This window comes from Curcuma longa, chromosome 3 (genome assembly GCF_044706935.1).
Source record: "Curcuma longa cultivar G26 ecotype Majalengka, Jawa Barat chromosome 3, ITB_CL_G26_1.1, whole genome shotgun sequence".
Taxonomy (NCBI): domain Eukaryota; kingdom Viridiplantae; phylum Streptophyta; class Magnoliopsida; order Zingiberales; family Zingiberaceae; genus Curcuma; species Curcuma longa.
In genome coordinates, this window is record NC_133863.1 from 2,376,927 (window position 1) to 2,401,145 (window position 24,219).

At 37.6% G+C, this 24,219-nt stretch overlaps 4 protein-coding genes across 7 annotated transcripts; 2 read left to right on the top strand and 2 right to left on the bottom strand.

The window, feature by feature from the left end:
- Nucleotides 1–2,483: 2,483 nt before the first annotated feature.
- On the top strand, nucleotides 2,484–5,901 carry LOC141824392 (jasmonoyl--L-amino acid synthetase GH3.5-like). The gene is made up of 5 exons (XM_074711675.1): nucleotides 2,484–2,725; nucleotides 3,442–3,749; nucleotides 3,822–3,923; nucleotides 4,282–5,102; nucleotides 5,188–5,901. The coding sequence occupies exons 2-5, from the start codon at nucleotides 3,469–3,471 to the stop codon at nucleotides 5,730–5,732; spliced, it is 1,749 nt and encodes a 582-aa protein (XP_074567776.1). The 5' UTR covers nucleotides 2,484–2,725; nucleotides 3,442–3,468; the 3' UTR covers nucleotides 5,733–5,901.
- A 1,042-nt stretch (nucleotides 5,902–6,943) lies between these two features.
- LOC141824566 (protein phosphatase 2C 51-like) lies at nucleotides 6,944–10,059 on the top strand. 2 transcript variants are annotated; one of them, XM_074711874.1, is made up of 4 exons: nucleotides 6,944–7,713; nucleotides 8,531–8,569; nucleotides 9,236–9,341; nucleotides 9,436–10,059. In XM_074711874.1, exons 1-4 carry the CDS (start codon nucleotides 6,991–6,993, stop codon nucleotides 9,744–9,746), a joined length of 1,179 nt encoding a protein of 392 aa, XP_074567975.1. In that variant the 5' UTR covers nucleotides 6,944–6,990; the 3' UTR covers nucleotides 9,747–10,059. The 2 variants fall into 2 exon arrangements, with proteins under 2 accessions (XP_074567975.1, XP_074567976.1); XM_074711875.1 differs by lacking the exon at nucleotides 8,531–8,569.
- Nucleotides 10,060–10,683: 624 nt separating this feature from the next.
- On the bottom strand, nucleotides 10,684–18,916 carry LOC141823502 (long chain acyl-CoA synthetase 4-like). The gene is made up of 19 exons (XM_074710789.1): nucleotides 18,679–18,916; nucleotides 18,537–18,600; nucleotides 18,373–18,462; nucleotides 16,903–16,959; nucleotides 16,623–16,671; nucleotides 16,403–16,479; nucleotides 15,918–15,957; nucleotides 15,751–15,845; nucleotides 14,828–14,995; nucleotides 14,571–14,681; nucleotides 14,406–14,493; nucleotides 13,517–13,583; nucleotides 13,314–13,389; nucleotides 13,100–13,217; nucleotides 12,494–12,739; nucleotides 12,154–12,293; nucleotides 11,264–11,446; nucleotides 11,064–11,183; nucleotides 10,684–10,890 (listed from the first exon to the last, which is right to left on the bottom strand). Exons 1-19 carry the CDS (start codon nucleotides 18,837–18,839, stop codon nucleotides 10,855–10,857), a joined length of 1,986 nt encoding a protein of 661 aa, XP_074566890.1. The 5' UTR covers nucleotides 18,840–18,916; the 3' UTR covers nucleotides 10,684–10,854.
- A 1,361-nt stretch (nucleotides 18,917–20,277) lies between these two features.
- Nucleotides 20,278–23,623, bottom strand: LOC141823503 (putative protein ABIL1). Of its 3 annotated transcripts, none has more exons than XM_074710792.1 (9): nucleotides 23,401–23,623; nucleotides 22,997–23,070; nucleotides 22,503–22,653; nucleotides 22,325–22,427; nucleotides 22,149–22,241; nucleotides 21,960–22,044; nucleotides 21,814–21,866; nucleotides 21,659–21,726; nucleotides 20,278–20,734 (listed from the first exon to the last, which is right to left on the bottom strand). In XM_074710792.1, the coding sequence occupies exons 1-9, from the start codon at nucleotides 23,485–23,487 to the stop codon at nucleotides 20,567–20,569; spliced, it is 882 nt and encodes a 293-aa protein (XP_074566893.1). In that variant the 5' UTR covers nucleotides 23,488–23,623; the 3' UTR covers nucleotides 20,278–20,566. The 3 variants fall into 3 exon arrangements, with proteins under 3 accessions (XP_074566893.1, XP_074566892.1, XP_074566891.1); XM_074710791.1 differs by having other exon boundaries at nucleotides 20,278–20,725; nucleotides 22,997–23,079; XM_074710790.1 differs by having other exon boundaries at nucleotides 22,997–23,079.
- Between the last annotated feature and the right edge of the window lie 596 nt (nucleotides 23,624–24,219).

Sequence of the window (24,219 nt, forward strand, 5' to 3'; positions counted from 1 at the left end):
TCCAAACGACTCTATCCTAATTCGGAAAAAATTCAATAAAAAATAAATATATCACAGCCAAATTTCGATCCTGATACCTGTAAATTATGAATCCATCACGCTTCAACTGTACCACTCTGATTGTTGTATTAATTAAGTTGGATGAAACATTTTTTGTTACATTTGGAAGCCATCCAATTCCATTCTGAAGATGAGGAACTCTTTTCTTGCCGATCCACTAACCCCTCCACGTCTCAGTTATTAAATCGACCACTCACTGCACACCCACCATATGCTGTGACTATCCACGCCACTTTATTTGTCTATCACAATAATTAATTAATTAACTAACTTGGAGAGTCCAGTACGTACATCTATTCATACGTAACTACGCACAAGACTTGGATGTAATGGCATGACAATTAATCCAACACACATGCGTAATGTACCGTCCATCCACTGAAAACAAAAAGATTAATATATATAAATTTTCAGTACAATATATGGGAAATTAATTAATCGACAAAATTTTGCTTGCTTGTTTAAAAATGAGCTCGATGCATTGAATAATTATTTATGTGGTACGTAGTGCTTACAACTTCCGTCCCTTATGAACAACGTGCTCTTGGTCGATCTCAATCTTACCTCTTGATTAATTCCGATCTTGACATAATTAAAAAAAAATATTATACGCGATATAGAAAGTAGAAGAAAATATATATAATAGCATAGATCAGTTCTTTATTATTTTAAATTAGTTAGTTTAATCTTTAAATGTTTTTTAAATAAGTTTATTTAGTTTTAAAGAATAAAAGAGATTAAGATACTATATATATTAGAATTAATTATTTAAGAGTTAATATAATTTTAATTTCTAATATACTATTCTTTAATTGTCGTTAAAAGTAAATAGTGGATTTTATTAGTAAAATAATTAACTTTAGTTGGAATAACAAAATGGACTACAGGCTGTTGTGCAATCAAGAGAAGCTTAGTATAAATCCCTAAGAAAGGCTAACCAAGATTTTATTGAGAAATATACATATATATATATTAGTTATTGTTTAAATGAACAATCGATTAATATATAAATAGTGTCTAAGAGGTAGATTAAAATTAATTATATATGTACTTACAGTCTCATATATACTTGGGGACTTTAATTAATGAACCTGAATAAAACACAAAATATAGTTTTATATATATATAGTTATTGACATACTTTTTTTTTTCAGAAGAAAAGGGATAATCATTAACCCGTATAGCTACAAATTCTACGCATAGGATGCATCTATTCTGAATTCAAGGATAAGGACAATGATGAGGTGTACGATTGCAATTGGCTGATACTGACTAATCAACATATATAGACAGATATATAATTCTGTGAGGTGCCTAGCTAGCTTTAATTTAATTTCTATATATATGGACAATTATCTTAATTACTTACTGTGTGCAACGTTTAATTCATTGTCACCTTTCAACTAACCTCTTGCTTTAGTCTCTAGCTTGCAAGTAATGGAGTTGCAGTGTTGTCCACTCTATTCTTCTTCTTTTTTTCTTTGTGACTGAAAAGAACCATTATATATATATTCTGCAGGTCCATTGCCATTACCATCATCCTCCTTTTCAGTGTCAGCATTGCTAGCTGATAATGTTTTATTAAGCTCACCAAACATGAACCTGAAAATTAATTGGCATTTTTAATCTAATCTTATCAGCTCGATCTCCAATTTACCTGATTGGCCTTCCCTCGATCTTTAGGCTACACTACTACTCCATGTCTGCAATCCACTACAAAAAGGCATTGCACTGCAGCTTGTTCAGTGTGATTCATTCAGCTGCCACAGCTTTAATTTGCATGAATGTATGGATAGAGAGCACTGGCTTCCTTTCTGAATGTGAGTTCCATTAACGCATGCAGTATTTATCTTCAAAAGTATTTTTAGTTATAATTATAAGAATAGTTTAAAAAGATCTATGTATAGCATTGATATAGATATTCTTGATGATCTGAATGACGTGCGTAAAGAACTTCCACATAAATTTTATCTAATAATTAAAGCATTTCACATCAATATTTAAAACCATTAAATTTCAGTATATATCAACGTTAATGGATGACAGATTCCCTCGATTAGATAGATAGATCCATAACAATCGTAAAGTAATAATTTTATAACATTTAGCAAAGCCAAAGAGAAAAAAAATTAACTTCAAAATTAATTTCTTCAACAAATATTGCATAAATACTTTTTTAAAATTTATTTTGTTATTTTTAATATATATTATTAATAAATTTTCACACTAAAAATAATGTAGATGGCATCCATGATTGGCAGACATGTTTTTATGAACATATTGAGTCAACGAGTCACTACGGGACAGGCTAAATGGGATGGTCCCAGAGGCTTAAAATAGCGAGGACTTATGCATGCTGTGTCGCATGCGGACTTCCGTTAGTGTCTACGTTCCACCATTCTCGCTCTCAGGGCATTGACGTCGACGGGTCTGCCTCCGCCATGGTCGTCCAACCTGAGCACTAGTAGCACTTAACAGCGCAGCCGGCTGAGGAGTCGCTTGACTCACGGTCGACAACCCACTCGATTGCAAGAGAGCAGGTAGCTGTCCTCTTCCTTCATCCGTCCGGGGACTCTGCCACCTAATTAATCCTCTTCTTTATAAATTCGACCTCTTGGTTCCGTGTTCCTCAGCGGGGCGATTGCATGCAGAAGGGGACCCAAAGGTGAGATCTTGATGCTTCTAGATTGAGTAATACTTACTAGCGACCATTTCTTTTATGACCGAATTGAAAATCGAGCTTGAGGACCGGGAGTCGTGAGATCCTTTCTCTGTCTGCTATTTGTTGGATTCGAGCGCAGATCGGGAGGGGGAAGAAGGTTGGCGGCGGTCCTGGCAGCGGGATTCTTGTTAGGTCGAATTTGTTTTTTAGAGGGCGTCCGGGACAGGTGTCGAAAGCCGCCATTTTTCTGCTTCTTGTTTTTATGCCTTTTCTACCGTGGTCTCGTTCCTCCAATTCTTAATCTCGCCTTTCGGTTGCTGAAAAGATAAAGGGTGGAATGTTTGGCGTCCTTTTCCTAATTTATTTTACCTCCCATCGAATCTCTCTTCTTTTCACTAGTAGATTTTAAAGAAGTGAAATGACCTCAGTTTGTATCTTCACTTTCCTGATAAACACTGCTCGTCTTCTATCGTTTTTGTTTGATTTTGTGTTTTCCCTTTGTATGCATCCGTCCTGCTGTAGTACTTAAAGTTTGTCGGTTGGAACATCGATTTGTCTCTCTGCCGTCTCTGCCTTGGTGTCGGATCAAACGAGATTCTTGATTCTAGTTAAAGAATCTGTTGGTGTTTTCCATGTTTGTTGACTACCTTTAATGCTCTTCTTTCCCCTGAATTTAGTTCAGCACAATGACTTCGGAGGTTTTTCCTTGCAACTTTCAGGAGGCTTCGCTGATACTGTAAGATAAGATGAGAGTTTTCAGCCTCGAGAGCGTGATCGATGAGTTTGAAGAGCTGACAAACGATGCTGGACAACACCAGAGGGAGACTCTTCGAAAAATACTCGAACAAAATGGTGAAGCAGAGTACTTGCAGAAACTAGGCCTCAGAGGAAGAACTGATCCTGAGAGCTTCAAGGCTTGTGTCCCTCTGGTCACTCACAGCGACTTAGATCCTTATATTCAGAGGATAGCCAATGGAGATACTTCTCCCGTTCTCACTGGGAAGCCTATACGTTCCTTTTCACTCAGGTGGAAGCTCTCTTATCCTTTTTTTTTTTTGCCTAGTAATCTAATTCTGGAAACTCGCTCTTTGTCACGCAGTTCTGGTACATCACAAGGAAAACCCAAGCTTTTGCCATTCACTGATGAGTTAGTTCAGTCCACGATGCAGATCTATCGAACTTCATTTGCATTCCGGAACAGGTATGAAGCACCGATTAATCTTCTCTTTCTACTTCTTCAATCTCATGCCTGAATCCTGATCACTTTCCAAATCTTTCTATGTGAAATCTGTCGACGTGGTTTATCTTTGTGTTTTGGTAAATTTGTGATACCAGGCACGGTATAAAAGTTTACTACCAACTATTCCTCATTTTTTTTGCTTCAATCTCATGTTTAATTACTTTCCAAATTACTGCATCTTCAAGAACATTTTGAAATGTGATAAATGTTGATATGGCTTCAAATAGAAGGAGATGTGAGTGCTTGTACCTAGCACTATGTAGAAGTTAATTTCTAAAAGAAAATAGATTTCATGCTCAATATAAGAAGTGATTTGCAGAGAATACCCAATTGGCAATGGAAAAGCTTTGCAGTTCATCTATAGCAGCAAGCAGGTGAAAACTAAAGGTGGCGTTATTGCCACCACAGCTACCACCAATGTGTACCGAACCGAGCAGTTCAAGTGTACCATGAAGGATATCCAATCACAGTGTTGCAGTCCTGACGAAGTCATCTTTGGTTCTGACTTCCAGCAGTCCTTGTATTGCCACCTCCTGTGCGGGCTCATCTACTCCGACGAAGTGCAGTTCGTCTTCTCCACATTTGCACATAGCATAGTTCATGCGTTCCGGAAATTTGAGGATGTGTGGGAGGAACTGTGTGAAGATATTCGAAGCGGAGTTCTATCAAGCAGAATTACTGTTCCATCGATGCGTGCAGCTGTTTCTAAGCTTTTAAGGCCCAGTCCCAACCTGGCTGACTCTATCTACAATAAATGCATGAGGTTGAGCAATTGGTATGGTGTGATCCAGGAGCTTTGGCCGAATGCCAAGTACGTCTATGGCATTATGACAGGCTCCATGGAGCCCTACTTGAAGAAGTTGAGGCATTACGCAGGAAGCCTACCCCTCATGAGCGCCGACTATGGCTCTTCCGAAGGTTGGATCGGAGCTAACGTGAATCCTAGTTTACCGCCTGAGTCTGTGACCTTCGCCGTGCTTCCGAATATCGGCTACTTTGAATTCATCCCTCTGGAGAAGCCAGCAGGGCAGGAGACAGAGAACAGTGCGGCCACCATTCACTATACAGAAGGTGAACCAGTTGGCCTTACTGAAGTTGAAGTTGGAAAAGAGTATGAAATTGTCTTTACCAATTTTGCAGGTATCCATTTATCTTTATCTTTTGGCTTTACTTCTTTCTCTTATGAGAATGCTTTAGAGACTAGCATATTCAAATCCTACGACAGGTCTCTATAGGTACAGATTGGGAGATGTCTTAAGGGTAGCTGGCTTTCACAACAGCACACCAGAGCTCCAATTCGTATGCAGAAGAAGCCTTGTGCTAAGCATCAACATCGACAAGAACACCGAGAAAGATCTGCAGTTGGCAGTCGAAGAGGCAGCCAAGCTGTTGGCCGTGGAAAAGCTTGAAATTGTGGACTTCACAAGCCATGTCGATACGTCTATGGAGCCTGGTCACTACGTGATCTTTTGGGAGTTAAGCTCTGATGCGACCGAGGACGCCCTTCACAGCTGCTGCAATTGTCTGGACTTGTCCTTTGTGGATGCTGGCTATGTTTCTTCGCGCAAAGTCGGTGCCATCGGACCGCTCGAGCTTCGCATCGTGCGCAAAGGAACGTTCCACAAGATCATGGATCATTACCTGGAGCTCGGGGCCGCACTGAACCAGTTCAAGACGCCTCGATTTGTCGGCCAGTCCAACATCAAGGTGCTGCAGATTCTGAACAGGAATGTCATCGACTGTCACTTCAGTACTGCTTATGGCAACTGAAACTCTATGTTAAATACTACTTTTGCATGTGTTCACTCAACTTTCCTTCTTTTCCAGCTCAAGTAATGTGACTGTGTAAATCTTATATCTCAACTTAACGCATAAGGGCGTTTGTTCTCAGACTTGTTCTTTCAAAACTCAGTTGCTGGATTTTGGTTGTCTGAAGAAACATACAGTTGCAGATAATGTTTTGGATGCTTTACAGGTGTCACATCTGATGATGTGATTTGCCTAGCAATTTTAATTATTTTTGTTATAGGCTTAACCCTTATTTGATAGTGATATTAGATCTTATTCTAATATTTATTTAACTATTTTGTGTATTAGAACAAGCTAAGTAAATCATTTGTCAAGGCCATTTTTATTTTGTTTTAAAAAAAATTCAAAGCAGGAGAGATGTCAATTTGATGATCTTAGTAGGAGATTTTCTGAAAAACTTTTCCAATAAGTTAGGCTGCAAATTGTTTTTTATGGTTTGCAGTTAGAAATTAAAATTATTTGAGAAAAATAGCGGTAGGTGTCATTTAATTAAAAAAAGGTTTTAAAAAAAAGTTACGTGGCAGTGTCGGTTGATCAATGGATCATAAGATACTCCATAATATTTTGTGCCATTCATTATAAACGTGATTTTTGATAACTAGTGAAATAATAAAAATAAAAATTTATTATTTGACAGATTTCTATTGGTTTAGTGAAGCGGTAGCCGCAACACGACGCATCAAGGAACGTTTATCCGCCGCACCCGACAACTTGCCACGCGTCCTTCTGGGTCAACTTCGGTTGACCCATTCCATCTCTCCAAGACGTCACCGCCGCAACCTCACTGAAAGACTCCTGCTACTCTCACACCGCGTCTTCCTCTCGTTGCCGTTGCGCAAATCCAGTCTGCCACACATCCTTCGACCCGCTTTTTGAGAATAAAAAAAAGCGGGTGCAAATAACGAACTGACCTTGGGTCAATGCAAAATCCCGATCGTCTGCCATCTGCCCGGCCACGTTCGAGGCGGAGCCTCATCTTGACCGTCCACGTCTCCTTCAGGGGCGGCCCCGCTTGATGATGGTCCTCGCGTTCGGCGTCGCGAAGGTGGCGCGCATCGGAGGCGGTTGGAAGCATCCGACGGCTCTTCTTTCTCCACGACTTCGCTTTTCCTCTTAACCGATTCTTTAAACGGCGCGTCTGGCCTGCCCTTCGCCTTCCTCGCCGTTCCTTCTTTCGTTTCTCTCTTTCTCTTGTTTGGTAGCTTTCGAGCCCTAAACCATGGCGGGAGCCGACGAGCCCCCTTCGAAGCCCAGCGGAGAAGTGAGCTTCTCCCAAGAAAATGAAGCCGTATCCATCCTCCTCAAGAAGCCGTCGGCGGCTCGTGGTCGTCGAATCGGACTCCGTCGTGCAAGGTCTGGAGGCCTCGAGGCCAAGCACTCCATGGATTCCCCTGAAGAGGGAAGCAAATCTTCGTTAACGTCCGATCGAGATGCCGACGAAGGCCTCTTCGCAATCATGGCCGCCGGCGGGGAGATCCGTGTTCGGGAAGGGCAGGGGACCCGGCTTCCTTGCCTGTCCCACGGAGCCGTTTCGTTGATCGGTCGGAGGCGTGAGATGGAGGATGCGGTCGCGGTGGTGCCGGCGTTTGCCGGGGGAGGTGGGTCGTCTGACTACGACTTCTTCGGGGTGTACGACGGGCACGGCGGCGCGAGGGTGGCACAGATGTGCCGGGACCGACTGCACGTGGTTCTGGCGGAGGAGGTGTCGGCCGGGGGCTGGCCCCGTGCGGAAGGCCAGTGGAGGGAGGTCATGTCGGCGAGTTTCTTAAGGCTGGACGGCGAGGTGGAGGCAACGGCGCGGGCTGAGTCGGAGAGGACGATGGGGTCGACGGCGGTTGTGGCTGTGCTGGGGACGAAGCGGATCGTGGTGGCCAACTGCGGCGACTCGAGGGCCGTGCTCTGCCGCGGCGGTGCTGCACTTCCCCTCTCCTTCGACCACAAGGTAAAACCGTAGAAGTACTATGCACTGCAACCTTTTTTACTGGGTCCTCGTTATATGAACATTTCATTTTTTCTTCTTCTGTATATCATATTAACCATTTGTACAAGATGTCGTGTGTTCATCGTGGGAGATGGTATGTGAATGAAAAAGAAAAAGGTTTCTTATTATGATTTAGGTCACGCTGCTCTGGATTTGGATGATGTTAAGTGTGATGAATTGGCACCCAATATGAAATTATTCCAAAGAACCAGCCACATTATTTTTAATTTGAATCTAAGCTACCTTGAGAGACAATTTTGAACTTTTTTGGTTGATTTTTTTGATGGTGCATTGATCTGAACAACAGAGAAGTGGTTCTTTTCTTGTCCAACTGGCTTCTTCAGAAGGCTGAACCCTTCTCTTGCCCACATTTGCGTGTATGACATACCTTTCGATACGTTATGACAACAAACATGTGGTATCTGTTTCTATTATGTTATATCACCATGCATTGAAGTCCTTTGACTAAAGTTGTTTGTCATCGTTAGAGATTGAAGAAAAAGTGGATCTTTGGGCCGTACTGGTTGTTGTATGCCATATGTAAATTGAGCAGGTCTGTAAGAATTGTCTATTGATACATGCTGATACATGTGTAGAGTCGATGACTCTCTCTTTGAATTGGCTGAACTATGCTCTCGCACCTTATACTATTTGTTCCGAGGATTAAATTGGACAGCTGTTGCACTTGACCTTTTAATTTGTTTCTTTTTGTGATGTTCAATTAACTGATATACTTTTTCATTCAATGTACATTGTCCTCAATTTGGTTTAACTGCAGACAAGAGATCTGCAAAAGCCTTGGCTGTCACTGAACATGGTCAGTATAGTATCTCAAATAATATACTCTCTCGTTAGTTAGATACATGAATAAGATGTGCATCTTGCTGTCCATTTTAGTAGTTATTAGTCGTAAATGCTTGTTGCGTGAAGGGGGCTTCATGCAAGACTCTCTCTACTATTTGGATTTTCTTCTATGTGAACTCAGTTTAGAAAACTTTAATGTATACACATGTAGTAGAGCAGGTTGAATTAGTGTCTGACTTGTGTATCTTTTTCATTCAAACAGAAGTCACAAAATCAAAATGGTTACATGAATACACTAAGAAGAGATTTACTGTCTTAATATTACTTTCATCTCTATCTCACACAAGGTACATGGTGCTATTTTTGTCTTACTAAAATCTAATCAGTAGGAAAAGCAATGGTCTTTGCACAGCTTAGCTTCGTTTACATATGCATAGTTTAGTTTTCATAAAGCATGTGTGTTTGTTTTTGAATATAGAGGCATCAGCAGTTTAACTGCAAAATTGATCATGGTGGTGAATGTTTTATATGTCTACAATCTTCTTTTGCTCAGTTGTTGAAACAAAATTGACCAGCAGTTTCACTTTTATCAATCCTATCTTCTTAATTATCACTTTGAATGCTTTGGAAAAAGACAATTGTTTCCTGTGTGTGAATCTCTTATTCTTGGGCATCGCAGGCTGATAGACCAGATGAGATGGCAAGAGTGGAGGCCGCCGGAGGGAGGGTTATCAATTGGGAAGGGTATCGAGTCTTGGGAGTTCTAGCCACTTCAAGATCTATTGGTTTCTTCCGACGTTCACATGTCTTCCTTGAGTTAAATTCATGTAATTCATTACTAGTTTGTGAATGGCTTGCCGTAGCATTACAATCTTGCAGGGGACTGCTACCTGAAGCCATTTGTGATATCAGAACCCGAGGTGACTGTGACCGAGAGGACCGACAAAGACGAGTTCCTCATATTAGCTAGCGACGGCTTGTGGGACGTGGTGTCCAACGAGGCAGCGTGTAAGATTGCTAGGCAATGCCTCAATGGCCGGATGGCAAGGATGTTCCCCGATGCTGTGGGCGGCTCCACTGCCACCGAGGCGGCTGCTCTATTAGCTCAACTCGCTGTCGCCAGAGAAAGCGAAGACAACATCAGCGTGGTGGTTGTACAGCTAAAACCACTCCGCGCCAGGACATCGTGATGATGGAATTAAACAGCTCGGACGCCAGTACTTCTGGTATATCCGTTGCGATCCATGATATTCTGCAGATTGCTGACAGTACTAGCAGTAACTAAGACGAGCAGTGGATTGAGTCGTCTTCATTTCAAATCCATCTAGGCGAAGCCAGCACCAAGAGCTAGAGAGCTATTTCAAATCCTCCCTCTACGTTGTATCTTTTCATGGTCAGTTATTTCCTTTTTCCTTGCTTCGCCTAGCAGCTATCGCACATGCGCAAGAATCATGGAATAGGATTGATGGCGACGACACATAGCCAATCCAAATTTGTATTTAACAGATGGAGAAAGACAGCTCCTTGAGGGCGTGTTCCTGTGCTTTTTCGATGAATGATTTTATTCACGTCATGGTTGAGAACTATTAGCCTTTTGGTATGGGCCACTACCTACGGATCCAGGAAGGAAGGAGATGGATGGGTCTTTAGGAAGGAAGGAGATGGGTTGGGCTTTGTTGTAGAAGGGGTGGGTTAAATAAAACAAATTATTAAAAAATTAATATATAATAAATTTAATAGTAATTTTCTTTATAAATTTTTATTTTATAATAGGTAATAAAAAAAAATTGGGCTGGGTTAGAGTGCAGGACAGCCTTTAAATAATTATCACAGGCGTGGCATGGCAGTCGAAGGTAGTTAATGTTCAATGGTGTGTATACATTTAAACTTTGTTGAGGTACAAGAATTCCAACTTTGAACGAAATGACTTCATCAGGGTTAAAAGTTTGTTAAGAAATGAAATATTTCAGTTTGATACTGTTGGTTTTAAGAATTTATGCAGGTACATTGTTGTCCAAATTGAATATCAAGTTATTGATACAGTCTCGGGTAGCATGTTAATTATACTTAATTGCAGGAAAAATTTAAGATTGAGGCTACATTTTAAACACTAAAGGTAATATAAATGGATGTACATTTATGTGTGCAATTTTCTACTAAGAGCTGTATCATTATATTATAAATTTATGGCTTTCGATGCAAAAAAGGTTTTAATATTTTTCTTGAAGAACCTTACAGTAACACCAGTGAAAGAAGAAGCATACACTAATATAAACTGCAGGTTGAATATCCACTGCTTCACTTCAAGCTTTTGTATAAACCATCGATGACACTCTGAAAGCCAACAAACAAATTTTATTATCACCAAAAACGAAACATGTTATGTGTAATGGAAAATGTAGTGAGTAGGCAAAAGTCTGAATCATTTTTAGAGGTAAGACATGAGAACTTGTATATGTAAAAGATCATATTTCTTGTGCTCCAAGGGTGGGAAAATTAGTTTGTACCTCGTAATACTTCAGTAGCTGTGGCCTCTTCTTTTTGTATGTTGGGGTAAGCAGGTCCCGTTCCATGTCAAATGGAACTGGATCAAGGTGAATAGCTTTAATGAACTCGAAGCCTTTTAACTGCAAGAATGTGAGCTCGGTTATCACAAATTGCATTTGAAAATTAACAGGTCAATTATAGACGAGTTCAAACAAATCACCTTCTTTTCTTTTCCAATCTTTGTAAGTTCGCCCAAAATGTACTCTTTTGCCTTTGAATTTTGACAGAGCGAGGCAAAATCTCCACTAATACCATTCATTTGAGCCCAATGTTCAAGCGCTTGCATATTTGGGTTGACAATGGCGACCAGAGCATACTCAAAACTATTTCCATATATCCATATCTGAAATAACTAATCCAGGTTAGCAATTGGCAGAAATCAAACTTACACAAAAGGGGTTACCATATTTAATCCATCTTTTCTATAGTTCTACATTTTCCAAATTTGTCACATAATTCTCTTGCACATTTTACATCGATCCAGTCAGCATAAAGAATTATTTGGACTGTACAGAATAATAAGATTGTAACATGGAATCGGTTATTTCAACTCCACTTAATTGGTCCTAGCAAATTTTATTTACAAGGCAAGAGCTAAACAATATCAAGAAGCAGTACGAAGCTCCATTAAATAAATCATTACATACGAATCAAATCTTAGTAGTGTACTAGCGCAAACTAAAAAATCAAATACTGAAAGTTTTGGCAATCACAGAGATCTCAAACATCAACATGTTGTCATTGAGTTGTAGTAATGTCTATATTAACACTCGTGGCATCAGGAAATCTTCAAGCACCAGCAAGCTTTTGCGGCCAGAGTAAAATAACAAGTAAAAGATTGTGATAATTCACAAATTTTGACTTCCACACCAACTGCACTATGAGAATGATAATAAATCATGATCGTTACACATTTCAGGACCAAAGAATAAGAGCTCCATCTTTAAGAATGTATAATTAAGAAGGTATAATGCTAAACTGCAGAATGGAATTAATATAGATATAATGAATATTGTTCTTAATAAGTGGTACATGAAAAAAAATACATACCGAATCAATATCATGAACAAGGCCATAGATGTTCTCCAAATTTTCAACTGCAACATATTCTCCCTGTGAAAGTTTAAAAATGTTCTTCTTTCGGTCAATGATTTTCATACTTCCATCTGGCTGCCACTCACCAATGTCACCTGAAGATAAAAAAAATATCCACCAAGCATTATACTTAAAACAATATTTTTGCATTAAACCAGTTAGTTGATTCTAGAATGCATTTTCAAAGACGTTAAAGTGCAGCAAGATATGAAGTAAAATGTTATTCCATGCCAAGAAATAGCCTTGCTTAAAATAAACTTTTGTATCAACTATAAATTATAAAGCTGAGATAAACCTGTGTGAAACCATCCATCTATCATAACCTCTTCCGTGAGGTCCTCTCTTTTGTGGTAGCCTGCAAATAACGTATCTCCTCTGATGCATATCTCTCCACGAGGAACTTCTGAAAGAGCATCATAATTCATCTCGGGGACAGATTCCAACCGCACATCAACATTTGGGACCGGTGGACCCACTGTCCCAAGCATTGAAAGGTCATTAGGCAATGATACAAATGTCCCAGCACACGTCTCAGTAAGACCTAGCATTAAAAAGGAAATGATTCAGAAACTTATGGTGAAAAAGATCAAATAGCAAATGACATTAACACCAAAGTTATGAACTCAGTATCTAATATTTTCACAAGGCATAAAAAAATGGCACAGATGTTCAACAATTACTCCCTATTTCAAAGATTTTACGAAATGGTAAACATGCAGAGTTACTACACTGCAAGTAGCTTTGATTTCAAACTTCATTCTTCTATACATTTTTCAGTAAAGATAAGTTCAGCAGAGTCAAGGTCTATCTACTGCTGCAGCAGTAATGGCTTTCATTTCAACAGTGAGATGTGGATTTATCTACATTGCTGTTGTGAATTTTTTGCATTAATCACATATACCGTATCCTTGTAAAACATGTGCACATGTCACCACTCTTAGAAATTGTTCAACGTGTGTTGCTAGAGGAGCTGCTCCAGATAGGATGAGTCGAACATTCCCACCAAGTCCATCTTTTACCTGAACAAGTTGTAAAGATCATAACAACCATAATAGAAGTAACATATCAAAATTCAGGAAAATACAATAGCAAAAGATCCTAATCTTTCAAATCACCTTGTTAAATACCAATCTATCACAAATTCTAGCTGCCTCTTCATGCCTGCTTCCTCTTGCCATGTTATGAAGTTTGCTGCAAATGTTTACTCCATGTCAATGCAAAAATCACCAGGAAAAAAACAGATCATCACCAATTAGATTTACAATATGCTTCCACTAGAAAATTGCTCAGTAATGGATATGAGAAAAACATAACTTACTATTGATAAGAGAGGTTAAATAATGTTTGCTTCAGCATTCCTCCCGTGGAAATCTTGGTCTGTAGCCCTGTTAACAAGTTGGGATATATAGAAACATTTACACTTTAAGGTTCACAATATAGTCATTGCTTGAAATAATACTTAATTCCAAGAGTTCGCATGGAGAACCAATATAACTTTACAAGATGGTAAAATCATTTGTCTTACAGTGCAATTAAAGCATATAAACATTTAAAACAGTTGGCATTGTAAATAGTGTATAGATTTAATGTCCAATCCCCACCAAGCTCTCAAGTGTTAACCCACATCATCAGCTAAAAGATACTGAGATGGGTTCAAAATAGTTAAACTAATAGTTTGAATGGGTAAAGTTAAACATAAACTAAATCCAACTTTAGCAACTGATATCAGGAAGAAGTGAAGCAAGAGTGTGAAATTGGCCAAAATTCAGCTGGAAGCTAGGTGGAAGTAAAACATTACTTTAGGACCATCTGGACGTTTCAAAATTAAATAATCATTAACTCCACCAAATATATAGTTAACTCAAGACAGATCAGACTAATCTACAATCCATACACCACGTTAGTGCAATTTGCAGCACCACATGTGAAGCGCAGTGACAGTTGACTTGGACATATAGTCTGCTACAGGCTAATTAGCACAGTCAAAGAATGCCAATGTTAGCATCAACATTGTACATTTCCAAGTGCATGTATTCCAACCCAAAATATTTAATGTTAAGAATAATTGAACTGCATAAATGACATTTAAAAGTAGAAAATATAATTATCTAGAAATCACCAACCATTAAGAAAATAACTTAATTTTCAAATTATTTTCATAACTCAAAACACAATATGCTATTGACACACTCAACCAAAAAAAGTACCTGTAAAGATGCGATCAAGCACACGAGGAACAGCACAAAAGATTGTTGGCTTTAGTTCCCCTAGGTCTTCCACCAACAATTTGACATCCTGAAATACGGCAATGGAAACTTAATATAACTGAAACCTAATTTCTGGGGCATAGAATCTTGAACTGGAAGACTTACCCCACGCCAAAATCCTATTGAACCCGCCCGATAAATGAACATCTCTTCAATCACCCGGTCAAAGATATGTGCAAGTGGAAGATATGATATATAAATATCATCTTCGGTTAACTTTAAGGATTGAAAAACAAGCAAAACAAGGGGGTGTTAGATTAATAATAATAATAAGTAGAAATAGATAACCAAAAACAAAGCTGATTGATAAAACTAAGGTAACTACATCATAAACTTCAAGGGAGAAATATAAAGCTCAGTACCTGCTCATTGACACAAAGAAGAAATCGATCTATGCCAGAGATAAGAGTAATGATGCTCTTGTTGGAGATAAGTACGCCCTTGGGATCACCAGTTGTACCACTGGTGTACATAATTGTACACACGTCATCTTTCTTCTTAGTAGGAAGATCAAATTGTTTGTCACATCCCTATATGTAGCACATAAGTAAAAGAAAGTTAAGTACTATTATGAAGGATGAAGATACTAGTAAATAACTATAGATATGATAAGAATAGAGCTTACATATATAGACAAGATTTTCTCAAAAATGTGATTCAGCTTAAATTAAGAGACTGTCACTATCACATAACATAGAACGATGAGAATTTTTCAAATCGAATGAAAAGTATTGCAAACATTTAGATGCTTCATAATCTGTTGTTTTATGACTAAGAATAGTCAATGGTGTTCACTAAATACATTAAATGCTAAAAAGGAAACAGGAAAATGCACAAGTATATATCTAGAAGCATGTAGAAAGCAGAATTATATCTCTAGAAGCACGAGATTTTTTTTTTCTTTCCGTTATTCAAATCCCTTTGGAACTTGATAAGACAGCTATAACATAGTGATGCCAAACTGCAGTATATAATATTCAAAGGCAGATGACCAAGAAACATGTGTTGTATTATGCATCAGTTATGTAGAATTTATGAGCCAAAAATAGTCCAAAGGGTAGTTTCGATCAAGCTTGGACCACATTATGCTCCATTCACAACCTCAGAATAAGATAGTCCTTAGAATTTGTTGACCAAATATGAATGATGCATAAAATAAAGGAAATGAATCTTTCACTAAATATAAGGTATAAACCATCACAAAGCTAGGAGATTATTTGGGAATTAAGTACCCATCATCTGTCAATCTGTAATAAACCTGCAAAATGAATTGAAATTAACCTACCAAGAGTAAGAACTCATCCCACTCAAATATTGCCAAACCAGACTTTTCAACCACTTCTCTTTGTTCAGAGGTGACTTTACCAAAGCTGACAATTGCTGTAAATAAACAATAACCAATTGGCATAGTACAAAGCTTGGTCATGGAAGTAGTTAAATAAATCAACTTACTCTTCAAAAATTGGGATGAAACATGAAGTGTTTTCAACACCTGAAAAATTGATCACCAGGACTTTTGTAAGTTCTAGTGGCATCGCATAGTAGATTTCATGTTAATAAAGCATTCAGTTTTCATGCAGTAGGTCAGTGTCCTGGGCAGAAAAAACAACTACCTAGTGTTGAAGAAATTAAATGATTGACTATGGGAATCACATTTGTAAGGTGAAAAGTGAAAATAGAGAAGAACAGTTGCATACAATGACTCCAAATACTAATCATACAACATTAACATAGTTTGGCATGAAACAAAGAGCAGTTACAATGCAACAATACAGTTTAGTTATGATGAAGGATAGCATTTTGAGAAAGCACTAGCAAGGTATGAGAATGCCACTGTCTAATTGAGATAATGATTCTCAGGTTCATGAGTGAGAAAATTCATAAATGCTATCATGCCAAGCAAAAAGATATCATTAGTTAACATGAAATTAAAATACCTCTGCAATCTTTTTTTCTTCTACAAAAGCAATCTGAACCTCTGCATGGCATAAAATGAATTCTACAGCACCAGCACCTTTGACCAATACAAGATAATAGGGTTATTACATGCACAAATTAGAGAAGCAACTAATAAAATATGATTTTGTCAACACATCAGATCTAAGACACAGTTGCTTTAAGAATCTTAAGTGAGATTTGTTAAGGAGTCATACTTACCAAGTGTATCATACAAAGGAACGCAGTAAATCCCATGAGCATTACAAGCCTGTGATGTTAAAAAAATGACTTCCACAAAATAAAAAAAAAAGCTCGAAGCAACTCATGAAATTTTCTTTCAAATAAATAAAACCATGATTGATTCTAAAAACTAGCTTTTCTGGATCAAGAAGCAAACAAAAAAAATGCTTCTAGAATACTCTGAAGGCTCATCGAGTTGCATTTTAGAAGATAGCTAAACTTGTAAGACCAGACTTGCTTAGATTGTGCAGCACTTTACCTCCATACTAATAACCCACTCAGAGCAGTTAGCACCATAGATACCACAACGATCACCCTGTTAAGGAGCAATGCTAAAGTTATAGAGTGAAGCCATCTTCATTGATATATCAACATAACCATGCAAAAGGTTATAAGCACAGACAAAGTTCATTAATATCTTCTCAAGAAATGCAAATTTGTCTTGTGCAAACAAGGTGGGATCTAGAAAAGCCATAAACTTTATAGTGTCATACAGAAACCATCACAAATCATGTGCCCAACATATGAAAATGCACAAAAAATACCATATACATTCGCTAGTTGAACTCATTCTCCTCATGAAACACACTCTCTGGTTATTTTGCAACAGTTTATGGTAACTTACTGAGATAGATTTTTTTTTTTAAAAAAAAAACATGGATTCTAACAACGTATTAGTTACTCTTGTTCAAGATTTGATGAAGATGCAGATGAATTAGTCAGAACCTATGGATTTGGATTGTGGTAACCAAGCTTCGCATGTGAAAATCTGGTAAAAAGGAAGATTAGTAGTACTTCCCTTGTTGGTTGGCACAATCTCTGTTAGAGGGTCTCAAATGAAATAGCTTTGGAACAAAATGGGAACATTAGATAATAATTCTCCAAGTTAAAAGGAGTTTAAAAGCTAATATTGGAAGTAAAGGAGTCAACAGTGTTTTCCATGAATGCTAAATTATTGGCAGTGTAAAAAATGAGATCTCAGCTCAGGGTGGTTGGTAATTTTTTTAGCAACCATTTGATTGATCTCTTTCATTTACATGCAATTCCATCTAAGATCAAAAAAAGAAAACAGACTAGATGCTTTGTCTCTTTTGAGGAATGATAAATTAAAAAGACAGGCATATTGGAAAGACAGGGTAAACAGAGAGGAGAAATGAGAAAGAATTGTTCTTTGATTTGTTTCTTTGAATGGATGTATACTGAAGGATGCATAATTTTTTGCACTTTTAAACTTTCCACCTGATTTTGGGCAAGACAAATTACTGAGAATGGGTGATTAAATTTACCCTTTCAAATATTAATCTAGCCTCTTCATTCATCCAAGAAATAATGGAAAAAATGATCCCACCATTCACTTATCCCTAGCTTCTAGTTCATCTTTCAATTTATCCATTCAATGAAACATACCTAAAATTCAAAGGATACTTACTTTCAAATCAACAATGAATTGTGACAATCTCAGATACTTATGTTTCTGAAATGTTAAGGGTGGCACTTGCCAAAACTATTGTAGATTGCCAGACAAGTAACGGCAACATGAAAGTGTGAGACGGCCGTCAGCAAGAATCTAAAATGGTCTAAAGCGTATCACAAACAACGACGCAAGGAATCAGTTTGTATTTTTGATAAGATATGCTGCAGTTGCCACTAAGCCTCTTCATTTGGGAATATCACTCACTATTCACTCTACGAGAACAAAGACTAACAGTAACAATCTCATAGCTCTTACCTGCTCGATCCCGCAACTCCTGATGGAAGCCCCGAGTTTAATCACAGTGTCGTACACTTCCTTATAAGTCATCCAGACATACTTACCGGCCTGAAAACGAATTCGAGGAAAAGAATCATGATATGTCAAAAGAAATAACAGACTGGAAATAACGAACGTCCAACCTTCCCATCCACGACTTCTCGACGCCCAAGCATGTTCCTCCCAGGAAATTTCTCAGCAGACAAGCTAAATTAAATCGAGGTTTAACAGTGCTCTTTTTTGGAAATAAGACCGTAAACGAATCTGATATCAAGGTTATCGCACCGGAAGATGTCCCAGCAGGAGTCTATACCAAGGACGGGCGGAGGGAAGCCGTCCTTAGCAAAGGCGCTGCGATAAACTGGTCCAACGGAGGGCCGGCCATCGACGGCTTCCTGCCCCTTCTCCACCTCTACCAGGTGCTTCATCTCGCAGAAGCTGCCCATCGGTCGCCTCACTTTTCCGCCCCTTCCGATCTCGATCACAACGATCAGAGAAATTTAGCGCCGGTAAGGGTATTTATCGGAGGACTATAGAATGCGGAAGAGATGTAGGGTGGAGATGAAGATGACCGTCTGGTCGGCGATGAGAAGGAAAGATGCCGTTACGTGACAAGTTGGCAGCTTCCGCACGTGAGATAGCACGACCTAGCCGCCTAAGATCACGTGAACAGTGAGCTGTCCCTATCGAACGAGTTTAATTCATAGGCGTTTTAATTGCCAATCTTCAAGCTGAGCTGGAATTTAGGATGAGAATACCCTGAAAATTAAGGATGAACAAAAGTTGAATTAAATGACGATCGAATTTAAAATTTTATTTTTTTAAAAAAAATTAATTATATAAATTAATTTGATTCGATTTTAATTTTAAATTTTTTTTATTTAATTAAATTAAATAAATTAAAATAAAAAATAATTAATAAATTCTTAACTAATCAATAAATCTTCTATAATATTTAAAAAAATTATAATTAATTTGATTTTTGATAAAATTAATCAATATTTTATTAATTTAATTTATTTAATTTTTATTTAAAAATTTGATCAGTTTAAATGCGGAAGAGATTTAGGGTGGAGATGGAGAAGGAAAGATGCCGTTACGTGAAATTGACACTTCTTCACATCTGTTTACGGAACTTGCAATTGTCCCCATCTGTACCCGCCCCGCGAGTCGACGAACGCGATCGGTAACGTGGGATCCGGTTGTCGCCAGCTTCCGCACGTGAGACAGCACGACCTAGCCGTCTAGGAACACGTGAATAGTGGTCTGTCCCTATCGAACGGGCTTAGTTCATAGTGGGCGTTTTAATTGCCAATCTTGCAAGCTGAGCTGGAATTTAGGATGAGAATACATTGAAAATTAAAGGTGAACGAAAATTTAATTAAATTATATAAATAAATCAAATCTATCAAATTTAAAAATTCTATTTGATTATTTTAAAATTTTAATTTTTTTTAAAAAAATCAGTTATAACAATTAATTTTCAATTTTGATTTTAAAATTTTTTATTCGATTAAATTAAATAAATTAAAATAAAAAATAATCAATAAATTTCTAACTCATCGATAAATCTTCATAATATTTAAAAAATTTAATTAATTTAACTTTTTGATTGAATTAATCAATATTTTATCGATTTAATTTATTTAATTTTTATTTAAAAATTTGACCGATTTGATTAGTTAAAAATTTTTAATTTATTTGATTTTGATTAATTCAATTTTAACTGAATACTTAATGCTACTTCCACTTCCACGAAAAATGCATATATTATGAAAAAAAATTAAATACACAAGGGAAATAGATGTCACCCTCTAATAATCTTTTTATATATATACATATTTAATGTGAGACTTTCGGAACTAAGCTTTCGTTTCCATGGATAACTAGAGAGTGCAAAAGAACTGGTACAAATAATGGTGAACCACACAGAACCCCAAAAAAAATTCTCATACCACACAGCATATCGTTTGTTTTGTTCTCATACAAACAGGTGAAACTTTTTCTAAACAAACCATGTTGAGCCGGACAGACCCTCTGAAACAATGCAAACTGACAAATGAGGAAGCAACAGATCCACTCATCAGTAACCCAACAAACTATATGCTTACTCGCTCCATGACACAACTGCACCAACCATGGAAACGGGGGAACTTCGTATCAGTAAATGCCATTAGGAGACTGGAACTCTTTTGGGCTTGAAGTTCTTGTTTCTAGGAAAGAATGCTGAAAATCTGTTCTTGCCACGAGGAGGAGGCTGGCTGATCTCACCCCGTACAGACTTGTCGAATGACATGAATTCTGATAGAGATTTTGTAGCCTCCATTTCGTCCTGCTTCCACTAAGAACACATTGTCACAGATTTAATTTAGTGTGTGCCACATAAGACCAATGTTGAAGAGCTCTCATCTTCCACTTTTTATTTTAGCAAAATCATACGACACAGTTTGGCTATCATGATTGTAGAATAATGCTATGTGAGTATGTTAGTCATTGGAGGCCATAACTATATCTTCGTGTATACATGGGAAATATCAGGATCTTGGAAATTTTAAGGGTCAGTATCACAAGTAGATCAGTCATATTAAGTTCACACAGGTTAAAAACATCTTGTTTTTATAAGTTCAGTGCATGAGTAAACAATCTTCCGAGAGACATATCAAAGGACATGAAAAGATGAATCAGGAGAGGAAGAAAAATGTGAGATAAAAAAACTCATGTTTACTTCTGAAAAAAAATTATCCAAGTTGTGGGCATGACAATATCTTTCTCTGTATATGTGGGGCAACCCCAAGGATTCAAAAGGGCATATTGGTATGACAGATGCTGCTAAGAAAGATAATACATATATTCTTCAACCAATCAGTGTCTCATTTAATCATCTTAGGTCTCATTAAAATGATTTCTTTTTTTTTTAAGATAGCCATAATGCTCAAAAAGCTGATACATATTGGAAAAGCTTGATATTCATATCTTCTATCAAGTGCTACATTTTATGAAAACAATTCCAGAATAAAAAGTAAAATGCATGATACAAAATGTTTGCTAACAAATTGAACAAACAACGAAATTAAACTACATTGTGTAGATTTTTGCATAGTGAATCATGAATGCTGCCTTAATTTGAATGAATGGAGGATTGATCATTTACTATTATTAACATTTTGAACAGTCAAGTGTTTGAGCTATAACAATGAATGTTGCCTTAATGAAGAAGGAGATTCTTTGGATATGCAGACTTATGCATCATCTAGAAAATTCTCACCTTCACACTAGTACCATTTCCCTTGGCAGCCTGAAGATGACTTGATAAGGACACTGGCGCAGCATGCTCTATTTACAATTGAATGGACTTCAGTAAAATGAGTGAGAATATCAAAAGAGAGAACATGAATGAGAAGCTGTTGAAAGGCAAGATACCTGAAGGATGGAGAGAATCCATAGTCACATTTTGAGCTCTAGAATCTTCAACCCTGTCAGAAGGCAAGAGACAAAGAATTATCCATAGAAAGATGCAAAGTTAAAATTGTGTGAATTAGAATTCAGGGAAGAAATCCAGGGACTACAAAAGTGATGTCCATGACTCTTTGCTCGGTGCAGGGCTGTTATCCGAGGCAAGGTGCCAAGATAAAGTCTTGGGTGTAAGAATTCCTTATTGGCCAACCAAAAAAAAAAAAAAAAAGCTTGAGATTCAGCAAAAACTGTTATAAGAGCAAGACCAACATCAACATACATAGATGAAAAAAACTACACACCATTAGATTGAGGAAGAGGCATTGATTGAACATGACTTGAACTGTTACCCTTTGGTAAGTTTGAAATGTTCTCTAGACGTTTGTGGATGGGACCTAACTTAGCAATTAAAGTGAAAGAATTATATATATTGTTTAAACAATTTCAGAAAATAGCAAATTTTAATTTAAAATCATACTCGGAAGTATGTAATGTTTTTTATGCCTCGGTGTGGTTCTTGAAGACAGTTGCTGCTGCCTAAGACCTTCTTTATCGATGAAAGTTTGGCAGGTAAGTATTTGCTGAAAATTATTAAAAAGAAGTCTTAGTGAAATACAAAAAAAAAAAAAATCTGCTCTATTTTGTGGCACATTAACCTGAGATAGGCATGAAATCTTCAGCTCTACGGTTGAGATGTCAGATGATTGTTGCTCAGAAAACTCTGTCAATTTGTAAGCAACTGTACCAAGATGATCAACAGCATTTACAAGGGCTTGGACAGCATACTCTTTCAGATGATCCAATACCCTGAAAGCGCAAGATCACAGATCACGTAAGCAAACAACCAAAAGATAATCGGTTGTGCAATATCAGATTTCCTGAAAGCCATAATTCAAATACAGAAATTAGAAATATCCACCATATACTTCACACAGACAACTTCAGAACAGCTATACTTTGCCATCTAAAATATTAAATTAGTACAACTTGACAAGACCTTATGAGCTTTCTAGATGTTCAAAAGTGCTAAAGGGGAAAATAATGTAGATTCCTTATAAATGTATTCAAGACAATATTTGTAACAAACTGAAAGAAAGAAACAGACAAAAGAAAAACAGTTAAACAATAATTACAAGAAGAGAAAACCTACATTTGTTTCTGTTCACTGTGAAGGTAAGATTTTTCGCAGTAGTCCGCAGCAGAATAAAGCTGAGGCCTCAAATTCTTGAGTTCCTAAGCATGATCAAAGAAGTATTTCGAGTGTTACAGACCATATTATATCAATATAAGAGCAAAAATTGTTAATACAACCAAAAAATGATTTGTGGTGGTTGTTTCCCACTCTATTGCGTAGCAAGAAAATTATCGTGAGAATCAAGTAACCTAAAGCGATAGAACAGCGACAAATTAGAATCGCCAGCAGGCCCAATTACGGCAAGCACGAAATAAAAACTGGAACAAAGAAACAAATATCCAGCAAGTGATACAAGAAGCCATTAAACAGCAAGAAAAAAAACAAAGAGGCCATCGGGTTAGGAGGAGAATCAGGCTCACCTGCAACGCTTGGACGAAGCCCTTGCTCCGCTCCAAAGAGACCTCGTCGAAGGTCATGGCCGATCTCTCGGGCCCAAGTTGCTGCATCCTTCCTCTCTCCGCCGCTGTGATCCGGCGCCCAAACCGACGAAGCAAGAAAGACTCAAAGGTTTCGAAGTAAAGATGCGATTTTTGTTTCCAGTTTCCCTCGATTCTGAAGAAGGAAGAGAGAGGACACGACGGAGACGATTCGGTACCGGGAAGCGCACTTTTTGTTTTTGGATTTTATTTTATTTCTATTTAAATAATGCGACGGGTGATGAAGCACTCATTGCATTTCACTGCGAGTGGACCCGATGCGAATATGGTCAGGTCTCCCATGATTGAGCTCACAATTATCTCGATTGAGCTCGCCGAATCCCAATCGGATAGAACCGTAAAATCACTTAATGCCATTAATTAATTAATTCTGTCACATGACTCACATGGCGTTAGGATTATAAGATTGATCGGATAAATTGGATCGTGTTACTCAAATACATATAATAAAAATATAAATAAATAAATAATGACTAACGGTGGATCCAAGTCGTCGTCGGTTCTCGTGTCGGCGTCGCCAGTGAATACAACCTTGCTTGAGCTTTGCATTTGCTTTCCTTTAAAGAAAACAAACCTCCTTTTGATAAAATCTAATGCATATCTAGTGTTCTTTTTACTATAATTATGTGTTGATCTAGCAGAAATAGAAAAGTTTAAATCATATCGAATGCAACCTCAATGATTGCAGCGATGGACCAGTGACTGAAAAAGGAAAACCACAGTGATAGAAATTTTTACCTT